Source organism: Musca domestica, unplaced genomic scaffold (assembly GCF_030504385.1).
Source record: "Musca domestica strain aabys unplaced genomic scaffold, Musca_domestica.polishedcontigs.V.1.1 8, whole genome shotgun sequence".
Classification (NCBI taxonomy): Eukaryota; Metazoa; Arthropoda; class Insecta; order Diptera; family Muscidae; genus Musca; species Musca domestica.
This window is the reverse complement of record NW_026712409.1, coordinates 23,244,442-23,261,606: the sequence shown is the minus strand read 5'-3', so window position 1 is coordinate 23,261,606 and position 17,165 is coordinate 23,244,442. Positions and strand designations below refer to the sequence as shown.

Genomic DNA, 17,165 nt, shown 5'->3' with positions numbered 1-17,165 from the left:
TAAGAAAGAGCCAACAGGCCTAACAAGCGGGACTGAATAGTATTCACGCAGATGCGGTCACAGGAGTTATAGGAGAATAGAGTGATTACCATACTCCGAGATCATCCGCTTCCCATCGCAGCTGAATAACAAGAGCTGCCTCGACGAACCAGAGTCGTTTTGCCACAACCGCTTCAATTCGTATTGGGCTCGAATTGACAGCATTACGCAGCGTGTGGCACAGGCCCGCATGACACACTGCTCATCTTTAACTTCCCAGCCAAACCTAGCTCTCGTATCGCCATGAACCCAATCCAGACAGATAAGAGAAGAGCCAATCAGAACGAACAACAAATATTTACGATGGCAATATTTAAACAACTGTTGAGGCACGAGAAGTCGATTAGAGAACAACTATCCTCAACATGCTGGTAGTAGCCCTCACTTCATTATCGAGGACTATCACATGCGTCGCGTCGTTAGCAACCAAATCTCTTGGGGTGCACAACTTTTTCCATGGAAGCGAACCAGTAACAGAGTTTCCCATCATCAGAAAAAATACCATAAAATACATAGGACCATTCCTGTACTATACTCACATTTTTACACATAATATTCCAGGATTAAATCAGGATTTATCTAGGACTGCGGTCAGCCATGCGATTTAGCAAGTTGTTTGAGCAATAGAAGCCTTTCACTAATGTCGTAGCCTTATGAACGAGATTATTGCTACCAGGAGAGATTTTTATGATGAAGAGATAGATTTTCATTGATACACGCATGGGCTTCTAGTTGGATCAGGATCAGGCCTATTAAGCAGTAGTTGAGTAATATTCACACTGTTACATTCAGATATGTACTTGGAGACCACCCATCTATTGATTACTGAATGGAGCAGGCACCCCAATTCATAACAAATCGAAGACCGACGAAACTTGGAATTTTTAAACAGAACAATTTTTCGGTTAATTATTTAGAGTCCAAAAAGATGCATATTTTTTGTTCAGTGTAAAATTAGACTTGTTCTGATTGTTATAGTCTCGGCATCTTTCGAGGGAGATGTTTGAACTAAGATCAATTTTGGAAGTCGACGGGGTGTTAAAGAGCGTAGGTGTTTTAAATGTTCTATTCGCATTTCCCAACGAAAGTATTTTTCCCAACGTCATGCAACATACACGCTCTTTAATTCTTATATAGCTCAAATAGGATGGCATATCGGTCGGTCTGCCCTAGTATTTTTGTAATCAAAGTATACTATTGCCCGTTTTAGGCAAACATTTGCACAGCTGATCTGGTTGAATTGGTGGTAATCGAGTCAGATTTAAATGAAATATAGCTAAAGCTCCCATATTCCGATTCATCCTTGTTGATATCTCAGGAATTTTTATTTATTTAGTGCGGAAGCCTTGTCTCCGTATTTTTTACTCTTTAAGTATATCTGTTTTTACTCCTCATCATACTACCCAACATCAACTCCCATTTGTTTCAACTACGCCACTGTCTCTCAGAATTCATTCACCCAAAAAACGACAATGAAAGCTCTTTAACACACAATGTATTTACCTCATTTCTTTTTAGGTGCTGCTTACTGTCAATTTATGGATATGCTATTTCCTGGTAGTGTGCCTATGAAACGTGTCAAGTTCCGTACAAATTTGGAACATGAATACATTCAGAATTTTAAGATATTACAAGCCTCCTTCAAGAAAATGACCGTGGATAAGGTAAGTTGAAATCTGCACTCTATGTGTGTAATAACAGTATATACATATTTATAATAATAATAAATAAATAAAAAAGTAAGTGATCGTTTTGTTTTGGCCCACGTACTACATATGAAATGATTTAAACGGCAGACCTTTGTCTTTTTCTCTCTCTCTATATATGTGTTTTTTTTTTTTCTTGTCCATGTTCTGCTTGGTGTTGTTGATTAACCGAACAATAAAAATGGCCCAATACACCGAACCGGACATCAAAACCAAACTCTGGTGGTCTCCCTTTGTGTGTGCGCGTGAATTTTGTGTCTTGTTTCTAGATAATACCGGTTGACAAATTGATTAAGGGTCGTTTTCAAGACAATTTCGAATTTCTGCAATGGTTTAAGAAATTCTTTGATGCTAATTATGATGGACGTGAATATGAACCATTGATTGCACGCGGTGGCATACGTTTGGGCAATGGTGTTGGTGGAGGCGGTAGTGGTGTTGGCAGCAGTAATGATTTACTAGACAGACGTCACATACAAATGCCTTCGGGACGAACACATCATGCTGCTGCACCAACACACACACGAACAACCGGTAAAGACCAAAAAAAGGAAAAAAAAATATTCGTATAAAAGTTATTTATCGAGTGTGAAGCACGTTTCTCTTCTGTACCTAATTATTTATTTATATTTTCTTCTCTTCATTTGCGCACTTACTCGGATGGGATTCATAATTTCATTTAATTTTATTATCTTTTTTCTTGTTTGTTGTGATTGTCTTGGTTTGTTGCGCTACTGGGGATACCTTATAATTTTTACACGGATTAAAATGGACCGCCGCACCCTACATACTACTCTACTACCACTACTAAGACACTTTTTTACATCACTTACATTTTGTGCACAATTATTATAATTATTTAGTTGTTTTCACTCATTTGCAACAGTTCTTGTTTTTTGTTCATCCTCTTTATAATGAGGAGGACTATTTTTATTTTGTTCTGTGCTGGGATTTCATTATCGATTATTATATTTTAGCGGAAGGAAAGGTATGTGCCATACTAATTGCTCTTAATTGTCAATTGTTTAAGTTAATGCGTTGCGATTGTAAAAGGGATTTAATTATGGCAGCTATTTGTTTAGGTCACAAAGGCATCTAAGGCATAGTAATTATTATTTGTGCAAGTTCGAACGATTTTTATACTGTCTACCTAACTGGGGATTTATAATTCCGTATGCAACTTCTCGAAAGAATCATTCTAGACTATCAGCGTAATTACAATAACAAATGAATAGGAAGCAAGCCTTTTTTCATACACGCAACTCAAGCTTGAAGATAGGCTACATCGGTTCACGATAGCGTACAGGTCCCATGCAACGGAACCCCCAACTACCCAGTATATTGATGATTTGAGACACTTTTCTCAACGGAATTTTTTGAAATTAGGTATTGGACGTTAGCAATTATTAGTTAACCTTCTGGCAGAAAACTGTACAGGATGAGATAAAAAGAAACTGCAACAAAGTCAAACTCCATATTTTTTCTTTTTTTTTTAACTTTATTGAATGAAAGCAAAAAATGTCGGAAATTGCATAAAAATTTAGAATAAGTTTAGATTTGTTCGAATTGGTCACCTTTGGCACAAATTATGGTCTTCAAACGGCCAATGAAACCGTCACACGCTACCCGAATGTTGCTCTGCGGTATTTTGTTATTATTATTTGTTACTAGTCCAACGGATTGGTATCCGAAGATTTTGGTGGCCATTGTGCGCTGGAAATAAAGTGAGGAACCTCATTTTGTAACCATTCTTGGGTGGCACGTGCTTTGTGCAATGGTCCTGAGTCCTGTTGGAATGTCCAAGGTCTGCGGTCAAAATGTTTGGGTGCCCAAGGCTTTAATACTCCCTCCAGAATATTTTCGCGATAATATTCGGCATTTATTCTGATGTCACGGCCGATTAATACGAGCGGAGAGCGACCATCGGCTGTTGTGGCGGCCCACACCATCACCTTAGCCGGCCCTTGAGTTCTGGTGGCCAACCGAAAGTGCAGATTTTCAGCTGACCTCTTTGGCAATATTTTGTTTGTTTACAAACTGCTGGACAACGAATGTTTTCTCATCGGAGAAAACCAAATTCGGAGGTTCACCACTTTCGGCCATGCGAAGCGCAACTCTTCAGTTCTTGCACTATTGTAATTTCAAAGGCTTTACCCCGAGCTCATTTTTCAATATTAGCCGAATGGAATGTTGTGATATGTTCAGCTTACGACCCATTTTTCGCCCACTGCAAAGCGGGTTTCCTTTACTTTTTGAACCATTTCTTCTGATGTTGCTGTTTTCTTCCGCCCACATCCTTGAAGTCGAGCTACGCTATCAGTATCACTGCAACGAGCGATGGTACGAGACATAAAATATTTATCCACATTTAAATGCTGGAGTGCTCCAACGATAGCCCCTTTTGGTTTTTCAGCCAAATATAAAGAAATCACACTATCACACTTGAGTTCCGTCACAAATAACTGTTTTTCTGGAAAATCCTTACTAAAATGCTTTTGTGTGCTTGTAAACAATATAATAGGCTATCACTGGGATAATTTTAACAGCTGTCGAACGAGTGGCTCTGAAGTTGGTTGCAGTTTTTTCATCTCACCCTGTAGTTGCACATAATTTTAAATTTTGAATGAGTAGGAAATCTTACAAAAATATGTGATTTTCTATAGGCCGTTGTTAGTGGGAGGAATACTTTTCTGCTGGGTTTTTAATTCACTTTGCAAAAATGGATAATTTATCATATCAAGCCCCGTCCCCCGCCCCCTCTACATTCTAAAATACCATTATTGTTGTTGTCCCCCTCGCAAAAATCCCATTCTCTTAAGCAGATATCATAAAACATCACTTACTTTGAACACTTTTTTAATTGTAAAACAAATCAATAACTATAATAATTAAATTGACTTAACCAAAATATTTGTTTCACATTTTCATCTATCATTTATTTGTTTCTTCTTCTTTTTTCTTTCGTTTTATACCAACACCCGTTTTGATTTCATTTAAATTCTACAATTGGATGTTCGTCCAATCAAATGGTTCTACGCTTTATTTTTATGTTTGGTTTTTTTCTTTTGGGAACACCATCTAACTTATATTTTATAGATTATACCCATTGACAAATTGATAAAAGGCCGCTTTCAAGATAATTTTGAATTTTTGCAATGGTTTAAAAAATTCTTCGATGCTAATTACGATGGCCATGATTATGATGCCAGTGCGGCCAGAGAGGGTGCACAAATGGGTTTTGGAGCGGGTAATGTTAAGTCTTTGCCAGGCACTGGTGGCGGCAACACATCATACAGGAAACCGGCTGTGGCAGTGGCCACACAACGATCGACAGTGTCATCAACAGTGAGGCCCAGTATGTGATTTGTCCTTTATTTGTAGATGTTTTGTTGTTACATTTTTTGTTTTGTTATATATTTTTATTGTATATTTTTAAATGGTTTTAATTTATGGTCTATTTTTGGTATATTATTTTAATTTAATTTCTTTGGCATTTAACAAATTTTGAAGAGCACCTAAAAACATTTTCACCCAAAATTCTTCAATAATTTATTAACTATTCTTAATTCATTGTCTTGGCTTCTATTGTAAACAAAATCTTTATTTTTTCATTTTTCAAATTATTTTTTTTTTCGGTTTGACGTGCTTCGCGTTTGTTAAATTAAACAAGAAAGAAAGAAATACAACTTTTTCGCCTAGTGAAATTTACTCAATTTGTAATCGTAAACAATTTGACTATTTTTCACTTGCTATGACCTACAACTTGCATTAATAACCATCCATTCCATACCTATAAACAGCTACAAAAGTACCACCCAGAGCAGCACCTGCAGCAAATTCAAGAACCAATGCCATTTCAAACAGCGGTGGCGCTGTTAAGAAGGCAAATGACAATTCAAATGCTGTAACAAATCAACAAATTGAGGAATTATCAAGTCAGGTAGATATAAATGTTTTTAGTAATTACCTTTATACAACCTCAAGATCAAATATTATGTTCTGTTTTCTATTTAAGGTTATGGATATGCGCCTAAATTTGGAGGGTTTGGAAAAAGAACGAGATTTCTACTTTTCTAAATTGCGTGACATAGAAATTCTGTAAGTTATCTTATTTTTAAAAACAACTTTTGGTGTATAAATCTAATGGTTACCTATAAATGTTTTCTTTCAGCTGCCAAGAAGCCGATGAAGGAGATTCGCATCCTCTTATACAGAAAATTTTGGAAATTTTGTATGCAACGGAGGTATGTAATAAAAAATGAAATACTATCTATAGTAGGAATTGGAACTAGAATAACATGTAGGACTAGTTTAGGGGCAAAAAGAATTATTAGTTTCCCAAAGTCGTAATATTAATTCATAACAATGGCATTCGGTAAAAAAATTCGAATCGAATTGCCTCATTCTATCGACATCGGCTAAAATGTTGATATAGCTGTCATTGTACACATGGCACGTTTATGTAAAGGGTGATTTTCAGAACTATACGAAAAAAATATTCATAAAGTTAAGAAAAAAACTATTAAGTTAGTTACGCAGTAATGGACTAGGCGTAAGCCCATCAGAAGTAGATATCGGTACTGTTCTCTCATTTCAACTAAAAGAAAAATAATGAGGGACGCGCAAAGAGAGGTTCATTCGCACTCTACTCTAAGAACTCTATAGGTAAAAGTTGGGGTTTTAAACCACATATAATCAAGTGGATGTATGAGACAATTGTTCGCCCGATCCTAGCATATGGAGATCAAGTCAGGTGGCAAGTTGAAACGCCGCATCGCTACTGATCACTGTATCCAGTAGTTTGCTTACGTCCAATAAGACTTCACGTAGAGGAACCAGGCAATCACGTGTGTGCCCTTCGACTTAGAGAACTGAAACAGTGGCTCAGTCAACTCTTCAGTCTCTCTGGGTACGTCGTATAGAATGTATAAAAGAAGCAAATACTAGTTGTATTACCACGGTTGAACTTCGAAACACACCGGAAATCAGGTGTGCCCTTCGACTTGGAGAACTCAAACAAAAGCTCAGTCAATTCTCACTCTGCGATCTTGTGTCGTATGGAAAGAATAAGAGAAGTTAATACTAGTTGCATTACCACGGTTGAACTTCGAACCACTTAACATCCACAAATATTTCAGTGACGTCTGGAACCATTAAGTTTATCCCAGGCGGAAAATTTTGCGATCAAAAAAGCCATAGGCAAACAAAAACCGTTGACAAACAGGAACAGTGAGTTAAAGGGGTCCGGTGATTATATATAGGGTGAGTTTAAAGATCTGCAACAAAGTCAAACGCCATAATTTTAACATTGTTGGCCCATTCCCGGCGAAGCGCTAGCTTGAGGTGATCGACACTTTGGTATTTTTTAGTACCAACCTTGCTTTCCACAATACTCCATACACAAAAGTCCAACGAATTGGTATCCGGAGATTCTGGTGGACATTGTGCGCTGAGAATGAAGCGAGGAACCTCATTTTGTTACCATTCTTGGATGGCGCATGCTGAGTGCAATGGTGCTGAGTCCTGTTTGAATGTCCAAGGTCTTTGCATTCCCAAGGCTTTAATACACCCTCCAGAATATTTTCGCTATAATATTCGATATTTATTCTGATGCCACGGTCGATTAATACGAGCGGAGAGCGACCATCGGCTTTTATGGCAGCCCACACCATCGGCATGGCCGGCGCTTGAGTTCTGGTGCACATTTTCAACTGACCTCTTTGGCAAGTAAAGCTGGACAACGAATGATTTCTCATCGGAGAAAACCAAATTCGGCGGTTCATCACTTTCGGCCAAGCGAAGCAACTCTTAAGCTCTTTTGCGACTATTTTCTTTCTGTTGCGGTGTAAGTTCTTGCACTTTTTGGAATTTCCATGTCTTTACCCCGAGCTTATTTTTTTCTCGAAAATTCTTACCAAAATACTTTTGTATGCTTGTAAATAATGTAATGAGTTGTCACTGGAATAATTTTAACAGCTGTCGGACGAGTGGCTTAGAAATGACAGCAGTCTAAAGTTTGTTGCAGTTTTTATACCCTCCACCTTGGAAAGGAGGGTATATTAACTTTGTCATTCCGTTTGTAACATCTTTAAATATTCGTCGTAGACCCCGATGTCCGTCTGTCTGTCTGTTGAAATCACGATATTTGACGTAACGCGTCAAAATTCAGCAGAACAATTTGTATTGTGTCTAGGATGGTTGGTATTGAAAATGAAATATATCGGTCCACGTTCTGGTATAGTCCCCATATAACGGTACCTCCCAAAATTCGGTATTTTGATGATTTTTGACACATTTTTTCAAGAATTTTTCTGAAAATTGGTAGTTGTAGATTATAATCTGAATCTGGCAACGCTATGCCTGAGTAGTCGTGTTTATTTCACTGCAGCTGATCAATCGCTAAATTTTTTGGATTCTATTTATAATTGCCGCCATACCTTACTGTTTGCAGCTCAATTTTAAAATTTACTTCGAGGTTGTGAAGAATTGCAAGGAACTCAGTTGGATTTCCCGATAATTCGAGCTAAACATTGTCCTATCAAGGTGGATTATTGCTGAATCATCACTGTTTGCTTTTTATTGGTTTTATAACTGTTGTCGCTGTTTTTTATTCTGCTTTGCGTGCTGTTCCTTTGCTGTGGTTGTTGTTGTTTGGATTGTCTGATTATTTCAAAGATGTCGAAGTCAGAAAAGTGTGGTATTTGTTGCGATTCTATTACCAAGACTCAAGGAAGCATTATGTGTCGCCTGTGCTCCAACTGGCTACATTCTCATTGTGCCAACGTTGGTACTAAGGAATTGGCTGCATTGCGAGCAATAAAATTCAACAATTATATTTGTTCCAAATGTGACGCAAATCTTCAATCCAACAGCAGTAGCGGAATAGCTGACGAGATCCGCAGTCTTAATACCAAGTTTGATGGCTTCATTTCGAACAATCAAGCAGAACAAAACTCAATTAAATCAGCATTGAACGATATAAAGACGGAAATGTGTTCGTGCTTTTCAGAACTTAAAACTGAAATTAGTAACTGCAACGAGAAAATCAAAACTGTGGAAGCTACTACTTCTTCAAAAATGTCTGAGATGGAGGCTGAGCTTAATAAACTGCACTGCAGGCTAAATCGGGCGGACATTCTAGTTGGTGGACTGCCATCTGGCTTACCAGATTTGATGGCACCAATTCTGGCGCTGGGCAAGTTTTTTAATTTGTCTCTATCTAGTGCAGATATTAATCAAGTTTCATACATAAGGAAGAAGACGCAAATATTGATTAAATTTAATAACGTGTCTCTTCGTGACTCTATAATGAGGGAGTATTTCAAAACAAGAAACATTAAAGTCAGTGACCTATTGGTTGGAGCCGGTAATGACTTGTCAAACCGAGTATACTTGAATGAGCATTTCTCGCCAGGCGCTGCGCATCTGAATTCTTTATGTAGAAAACTGCGAAGGCTCAATATTATTGTCAAGTATAGAATTCTTAACTCGAATACACTAATGGCTAAATTAAATTTTTCAAATGGAACTGATATTGTTGCTGACCTCGAAAAATGCAACATGCTATTGAAGGACGCTGAGTTGTCACCATCTTAAATCTACAAATTTCCTTTTTTTGGTATTGTAATTATAAAATTTAAATTTATATTAGGATCAGCTGTTTGAAGTTATAAAATAGAGATATAGAGTATGTTTTTATATTTTAAATTTATTTTATCATACATTTTTTCTTGGTTCCCCTCCTCTAATTATTTGCCAGTTTATGATGTCTCTTAACGACAACCTTGGTCCGGTGGTTAACAATAACTCTTATATTAAATCTGCCCTCTGCTCTAGTAACCAACATTTTAAACTTGCTCATTTAAATTGCCGTAGTATAAAGGCCCAGCTGAAGATTGAGGAGTTAAGGCATATAATTGTAGATAGCGCATTGCACTTATTTGCTGTATCAGAGACTTGGCTTACTCCTGAAGTTTGTAATAATGCAATTTCCATCCCTGGATATAGAATATGTCGTAATGATCGGCAATTCTCTGGCAGAGGAGGAGGTGTTGCGATATTTGTGCAAAATGGACTACAATTTAAAACTGTTTTTCAAATCTCATTGGCTGGATGTGAATCATTATTTATTGAATTGGTGTTTGGGCATGTTAAAGTCTTGTTTGGTGTTGTTTACTTGTCTACGGGTTGTTTACACAATTTTGAAGTCAATCATAGAGAAATATTTTCCAAATATTCAAATATAGTCGTTTTAGGTGATTTCAACATTAACTTATTTGATGTTTCCAAAGCAAACATTTGTCGCTCGTTTTGTGCCAGATACAATATGTCGATAATTCATAACTCAAAGCCATCTCATTTTGATTTAGGCAGAAGGTCGACATCGCTTATAGATTTTATGTTAGTAAGTGATGCTTCTTTCAAACATTTTTCTGGTCAAGTTCAATGTCCGTCTGTTTCTGATCATGCCCTCATCTTTGCATGCCTTATTTTCAATGTTTATTATCCGTCCAAATTCATAGTTTTTCGAAATTATAATATAATCGATTGGGATCATTTGTTTACTCTCTTGAGTGAGTTTGATAGCTATGCTTTTTATAGTTCAGTACATGTAAACATGAAATGTGAATTTCTAACAAATCTGCTTGCAGATCTTTTTTCTTGTGTTCCGGTTGTGCGAAAGGAAATTAATGCTAATTCAGATCGCTGGCTTGAAGCAATGGATGTAGATTTTGCTAGATCGGCTAGGGACTTAGCTTTTTCTGCCTTCCAACATAACAGATGTCAAGAAAATTGGTCCACTTACCGCAGATATCGGAATAGGGCTAGGACCGTAATGCGCAGGGCCAAAAGGAAATTTTTCTCTAAACTCTTAGGTAATGCGAATTCTGCTGGAATATGGAAAATATTGAAAAACTATGGATGTGTAGAATCCGATAATACTGCAATTGACATTAATGTCAATGACATTAATAATTTTTTTGCTCTAAATAATTCTGTGCAGGATAATGAAGTTGACTTCTCTCAGTTTACTGACACAGATTCGTCCTTTTCCTTTCGCTGTGTTTCGGAAATTGAGGTCCATGAAGTCTTGAGCAAGATCAAATGCAAGTCGGTTGGTGTAGATGAAATTCCAATATACTTTCTTAAATTGGTTTTTCCATATATTTCTGACTTTGTTCTACATTTAGTGAACTACATTTTAATTAGTTCTTCATTTCCACAAGATTGGAAAACTGCGCGTGTTGTGCCCATTCCAAAATCTAAAAATGTTCAGGGTCCGGAAGACCTCCGCCCAATTTCAATACTTCCAGCCATTTCGAAAATAGTAGAAGTTATTTTAAAGAACCAAATATTAGAACATACAAGCAGTTTAATTTGTGATACACAATATGCCTTCAGACGGGGTCACAGTACTACACATTTACTATTGAGAGCCACAGATTTAATCCGTTTGAATCTTAACGAAGGCAAAGTTAATGTTTTGATATCTCTTGATATTTCAAAAGCTTTCAATTCAATAAATTTTTCACTCTTGATTAACAAGTTAAGACACACTTTTAATTTTTCATTGACTGCATGTAAGCTGATACTCTCATACCTTAAGGATAGGACTCAGTTTGTTTCTGTAAATAACTTTAAATCAAATTTGCTTTCCCTTTACAGTGGTGTACCGCAGGGTTCCGTATTGGGCCCGCTATTATTTATCCTTTACGTAAATGACTTACGTGCTTGCATTGACGTGGAATGTTGCACAACATTTCAGTTTGCCGATGATATATTCTTATTATTTACTGGTCGAGGAGATAATTTATCTTTGTTAGAAAATACTATCAACATGTGCCTAAATCAATTTTCAAGTTGGGCATCAGCGAATCATCTAACAGTTAACTCATCTAAGTCCAAAGCACTGTTGTTTGGCATGTCCAAAAATGCATCATCGAACTTAAACATTGTTTTAGGCAATAATATTATTGGTTTTGTTGAACACCATAAAGTTCTGGGTGTTACTATTGATAATGAACTATCGTTTAGTAATCACATTGATATTTTATCTGGCAAAATTTGTTTTTTATTAAGAAGAATATACGCATCAAATTTGTATATGCCTCTTCATGTTAAGAAACAGGTAGCTCATGCATTGCTTATGTCTACCTTTTTATATGGTATTGAGATTGTGTCAGGTTGCATTGGTGGACATCTCTCTCGGTTGCGGAAAATTGTAAATGCAATTGTACGTTTTGTCTATAAGATTCCTTTAAGAAGTCATATTTCTGATTACGTTAAGTGTTTTCTGGGTTGTTCCTTTAACAATTTCATATCTTATCGTATCCTGGTAGGATTTTATAATGTAGTTAAAAATGGTGAGCCTGCATCATTAGCAAGACTTTTTTCCTTTTCACATTCAACCAGAAACCCTCAATTGATTATACCTAGGATATGTAGGAATATTTATGCGCGATCCTTTGTAGTTCGGATTGCACGCGTTTGGAATGTGCTTCCACATGAACTTAGAATATTCTCGCATGCTAATAATGTATTTAAAAGGAAATTGCGAATTCATTTGGCAATGAATTAAAATGATGGACTAATCTAGAGTTGTTGTTGTCTAGGACATTTATATATTTTTCTTTTCTTAATAATATATGGCTGGGGAGCCAAGTAAAAATTATGTATTTTAGTGAAATGAAAGAGTTGTATTATTACTATAAGCTCAGGTTTAATTTTGTAACTAGTAATACTTGTATATGGTCTTATAGGCTTTGTATTACAGAAATGGATGAAATAAAATAAAAAAATAAAAAATAAAATAATGAGTCCCAGTTCGTGTGGCGAGTCATTGTAATTATAGGTCCACGTTTTGGTATAGCCCCCATATAACGATACCTCCCGATATTCGGTAATTTGATGATTTTTGCCAAAATTTTTTCACGGATTTGTCTGAAAATTCGTATTTGTAGGTCATAATGAGTTCAAGCTCCTTTGGCGAAACATTGCATGTGTAGGTTCACGATTTGGTATAGCCCCCATATAACGGTACCTCCCGATATTCGGCATTTTAATGGTTTTTGCCACATTTCTTATAATGTTTTCTTTTCCCTAAGGTGGAGGGTATTAAAAGTTTGGCCCGGCCGAACTTAATGTTTTTTTACTTGTTTCATCTCACCCTGTCTAAAAGCTAAAATATCATCAGTGGAATTTTGTTACGCATGGAACAAAGTCTGCCATATATGTATGTTTCATCCGATTTTACCTTAAAACCTTCTCATTGACATAATAGGATCTCTATAGCAATAATATTTGGCATGGTAGGTTTTCTCCATACAGCATAAAATTCCTTGGAATCCTTGATTATTTTACCAGTAGTCTATGGTTTAACTAATGTGTACTTAATTATCATGTATTAGTATCTCTTACTAATGACCGTATTTTTTCTTTATTCTTCCAGGATGGTTTTGCGCCTCCAGATGAGATTCCACCCGAAGATGAGGAATATTAAACAGTTAAATGAGCCAAGCATGTGTGTTGCGGTGTGTTCTCTTTATGATTTCTTTTCGTTTAGTCTATCAGAAAAAAACTTTACCTCTTGTTTGTTTTCTTTTTGTTTCGTACACCGAAAAAGCCCCATAATAAAATGATTGTAGTTTCTTAATATTCTCAATACACAAAAAATAAGAAACAAACAATTGCAAAAGAGCTACAACAACAAAGATGTTGAACATAAGTTGAACTTTTTTTTGCTAAACTTTGAGAGCTGAAAAGAAAGAAAGAAAGAAAAGAAGAAGGAGAGATACGCAATAAAACGAACAAAACAACTTTACCCTTTCATTTAGCTTATACACATCAGAACAAAAACAAACAAAAAAGAGAGTAACAATTTTTATTATAACAAAAAATAAACGTAAAAAATATGCAACAAAACTATAAAAATGGACACATATGGCGATTAAGATAAAACCAACACCTTATATATCTGTCATTCTTTCTTTGATGCACACACATCGTCAAATATTGCAAAAAATAACATTTCTTTTACAAATGCTCAAACCCCCCTTTAAACACTTTTTTGTCGTCTATAATTCTTTTCTCTTACTATTATTATTACTTTTTTGTAATATTTTCCCAAAATGAAATGCAAACAAACAAAGCGAAAAAGAAAACACCTTAAACAACAATGTATTTTAATTATTTTATTTTAAGTATGACTCATTTCTATATTTAAAATTATAAACAAAAAGAAACAAGACCTTATTACTCGAATCTTTAGACACTATCGCCAGTCAGTCATTATTTTAATTTTTAAATTATAAGTTTAAAAATTATAAAATAATCCACAACACTAGCCTAACAACTATGAAGGATTTTATTTAATTTAATTTCTTTTTTTGATTTGGCCTTTACAAATATTTTTTAAAAATTAGTAGTTGAAAAGAATAATAAAAATAATAAATAATTTTTTAATATATTTACACTGAAAATCAACAACAAAAACATTGAGATATGTTTGACAATTTTATTGAGCCATTTTGAGTTGAAACAATTTATGTGTTTATTTTTTTAAAGATGCATTTAATAAAGAAGCCTCCAATAGTTTTATGTTTTTCTCCACAGTAACTTGTTAACAATGCCTTTGGGTCGTGTTAATTATATTTTGATAAGAAACAAACATCATCCCTTCTGTTTATCCTAACCTAAATTTATATTTTATAGTTTGTCTTTTTCAAGACAAATTGTTTGATCAATAAAACGAAATGATATTTAAAAAAAAGAAAGAAAAACGATTTCCCTTATTAACTGAGTTGCAAGAAAATGCAAGCACATCCCGTTTGTTTTCAATTTATAGTTGATTTGAAACATTCTTGTGTAGCAATTGAAGGTAGATTATTCGGACACCTGCTTGCCCTTTTTGGAATCAATCCAGGCGCATAATCGACATTTAGCTGTCGCACGAAAGTTGAAAATTATCTCAAGTTGTTTAGAATCGAATATATATATAAAACAATATTTACATTATCTGCTAAGAATTGAGTTAATAATGAATTGATATTTTGCTATATAAGCAAATATGTGCATGTATATATAAATTTGGATATTGTTTTTTCCCACAAAACAAAAACGAACATAACAAATATCATATAAAATAAAAGTGATGAAGAGTTAAATCATAATTTTGGATGTTCTTTTACTGTCATAGTTTTTAAAAACATGGCGGGGACAAAGACATGTGGTGGAATGGTTTTAATAGATTAATGTTATATTTGCATGTGTTTAAGAGGAGATTCCAAAGAAAAACTTGCGATTTCAAGGAACGTTTCTTTCAGAATTCTTTAAAAGGCAAGATAAACCTTTTTAATTCACGATTTGTTTTTACTAAGTTGCTACAGTACCGGTGCAAATTTTCAGCTGACCTCTTTGGGAAGTAAACACGACCATTTTGTTTGTTTACAAACTGCTTTACAACGAATGTTTTCTCATCGGAGAAAACCAAATTTGGGAGTTCACCACTTTCTGCCAAGCTAAGCAACTCTTTAGCACTTTTGCGACTATTTTCTTTCTGCTGCGGTGTAAATTCTTGCACTTTTTGGAATTTCAAAGGCTTTATCCCGAGCTCATTTTTCAATATTTGCCGAATGGAATATTGCGATATGTTCAGCCATGTCACGAGCCATTTTTCGGCCACTGCGACGTGGGTTTCGAAAAAGTCGCTTCTTTACTTTTCGAACCATTTCTGCTGATGTTGCTGGTTTCTTCCGTCCAATTCCTTGAAACCGGGCTACGCTACCAGTATCAGTGTCACGGTAACGAGCATTTAAATGCTGGAGTGCTCTAACGATAGCCACTTGCGTTTTTCCAGCCAAATATAAACAAATCACGCTTGGATTCCATCACGAATAATTTCAATCAGTGCATTCATTCTACGCTATGCGGAGCATCCATGAAACTTTTAGGGCCTTTAAAGACCTCTTAAATAGATCAGATTCTACTCTATCTACAACTGTATATTCTAAAAATAGCAAATCGAACCACTGGAATTGTCTAAATTATAGAGATATTTTACGACATTAATAAATTCTCAAAATATTCAACTTTATTTAACAATAACTAATTGTACATACAGCTTGACTACAAATATGTAAATGCTTATTTAACAGCTTCCTGAATGTGCTTTTGTTTGTGGGTACCATCACAGAAAGGACGATGTTTGGTTTGTTTGCAATTGCACAGCCAATAGTCTCCGGTCTTCTCCACCTTGAAACGTATGGGTCTCAGTTTAATTTTCAAAAATTCATCTTTATGCATTCCATCGCAAATGGGTTGTCGTTTCGATTTGCCGCATAGACACCAACTGTATACTTTATCTAAAAAATACGAAACATTAATTGAAAAAGTTAATTATTAATTTCTCTATATTCAATACTTAGGCACAATCACTTTTTGAAGGTTATGTAAAACATTTTACTATTTCTTATGTGGTTGAGCAAGTATCACAAAGCAATTCCTTTCACTTTTTTTCAATTACCTTTGTCCAAATGAATCTTGAATGGTTTTTTGTCAAATATGGCACCGTTTTCAGCTTGTAAATGAGCTGTTTGATTTCCTTCTAAGACATTTTTTGGTATAGTTTTAGTTTCTCCAGTTTCCTTTTTGCCGGCAGCACAATAAAAACGTTGCTGTAACAGAATTTATATAAAATTAATAGTGCCACATACGTTGTACTTAAGAGGATATATTACCACAAGTCCTATTGTGGGACGAATATCTCTTTTTAGCGCTATAGAAAACATCCTTTCTGTTGGAAATTTTATTCTCACAAACCCAGTTTCTTCTTCTTATTAGAAAAGACAATGTTGGCTAGTTAATTATCATCAGCTGTTTAAAAATAAGGGATATCTATTCACTTGGCATAGCATTTGGTAATAGTAAAGTAAGAAGAAGAATGTAATTTTAATCTTCTTCGTTTCCACCTTTTTCAACATTTTAAAGCAAGAGTTTTTGAACATTTTATTGAAATAATGCTTTTGCATTTGTGCTTATTAAATTTTTTGAAGTATTCAATATTATTTTGCGAATTTTTGGAATAAATTCGTTGGGCCGTTTTTACAAATGGCCGTTATTTCACAATTTAATAGAGTGCTTACACACAAAGTACATGGTACAATTAAAAAGGTAAAGTCATGCAATCATATGTTTGTCAAAATTTATATTAATAAATCCATTGCATACACAAAAATCAGAGATGGGAACCTCTTTTTTGTTCGGTAAAATTTGACAGGGTAAATTACAGAAAATGCAGAGCTTGATATGCTTATTTTAAATGACTAACCTTCTTGATTTCACCATGACACAAATAATTCCGGATTAAATCCTTACTTACCAGATATCATATTTTGATTAAATGCATTTATATTGTAGTTTAGG

General features: G+C 35.1%; 2 protein-coding genes across 3 annotated transcripts in view; one reads left to right on the top strand and one right to left on the bottom strand.

Annotated features, from left to right (window-relative positions):
* Positions 1-13,992, top strand: part of LOC101897569 (microtubule-associated protein RP/EB family member 1) — a 28,326-nt gene extending 14,334 nt beyond the window's left edge. Inside the window, exons 3-8 of one of the 2 annotated variants that reach the window (XM_005181449.4) lie at positions 1,558-1,703; positions 2,015-2,279; positions 5,546-5,685; positions 5,761-5,843; positions 5,917-5,989; positions 13,195-13,992. In XM_005181449.4, coding sequence (XP_005181506.1) covers positions 1,558-1,703; positions 2,015-2,279; positions 5,546-5,685; positions 5,761-5,843; positions 5,917-5,989; positions 13,195-13,245 — 758 coding nt within the window. In that variant the 3' untranslated portion in view covers positions 13,246-13,992. Of the gene's footprint in view, positions 1-1,557; positions 1,704-2,014; positions 2,280-4,841; positions 5,101-5,545; positions 5,686-5,760; positions 5,844-5,916; positions 5,990-13,194 lie in introns of both variants that reach the window. The other variant, XM_005181450.4, reaches the window with a different exon arrangement.
* A 1,820-nt stretch (positions 13,993-15,812) lies between these two features.
* Positions 15,813-16,635, bottom strand: LOC101897402 (CDGSH iron-sulfur domain-containing protein 3, mitochondrial). Its single transcript, XM_005181448.4, has 3 exons — positions 16,481-16,635; positions 16,267-16,417; positions 15,813-16,105 (listed from the first exon to the last, which is right to left on the bottom strand). The coding sequence occupies exons 1-3, from the start codon at positions 16,529-16,531 to the stop codon at positions 15,888-15,890; spliced, it is 420 nt and encodes a 139-aa protein (XP_005181505.1). The 5' UTR covers positions 16,532-16,635; the 3' UTR covers positions 15,813-15,887.
* Between the last annotated feature and the right edge of the window lie 530 nt (positions 16,636-17,165).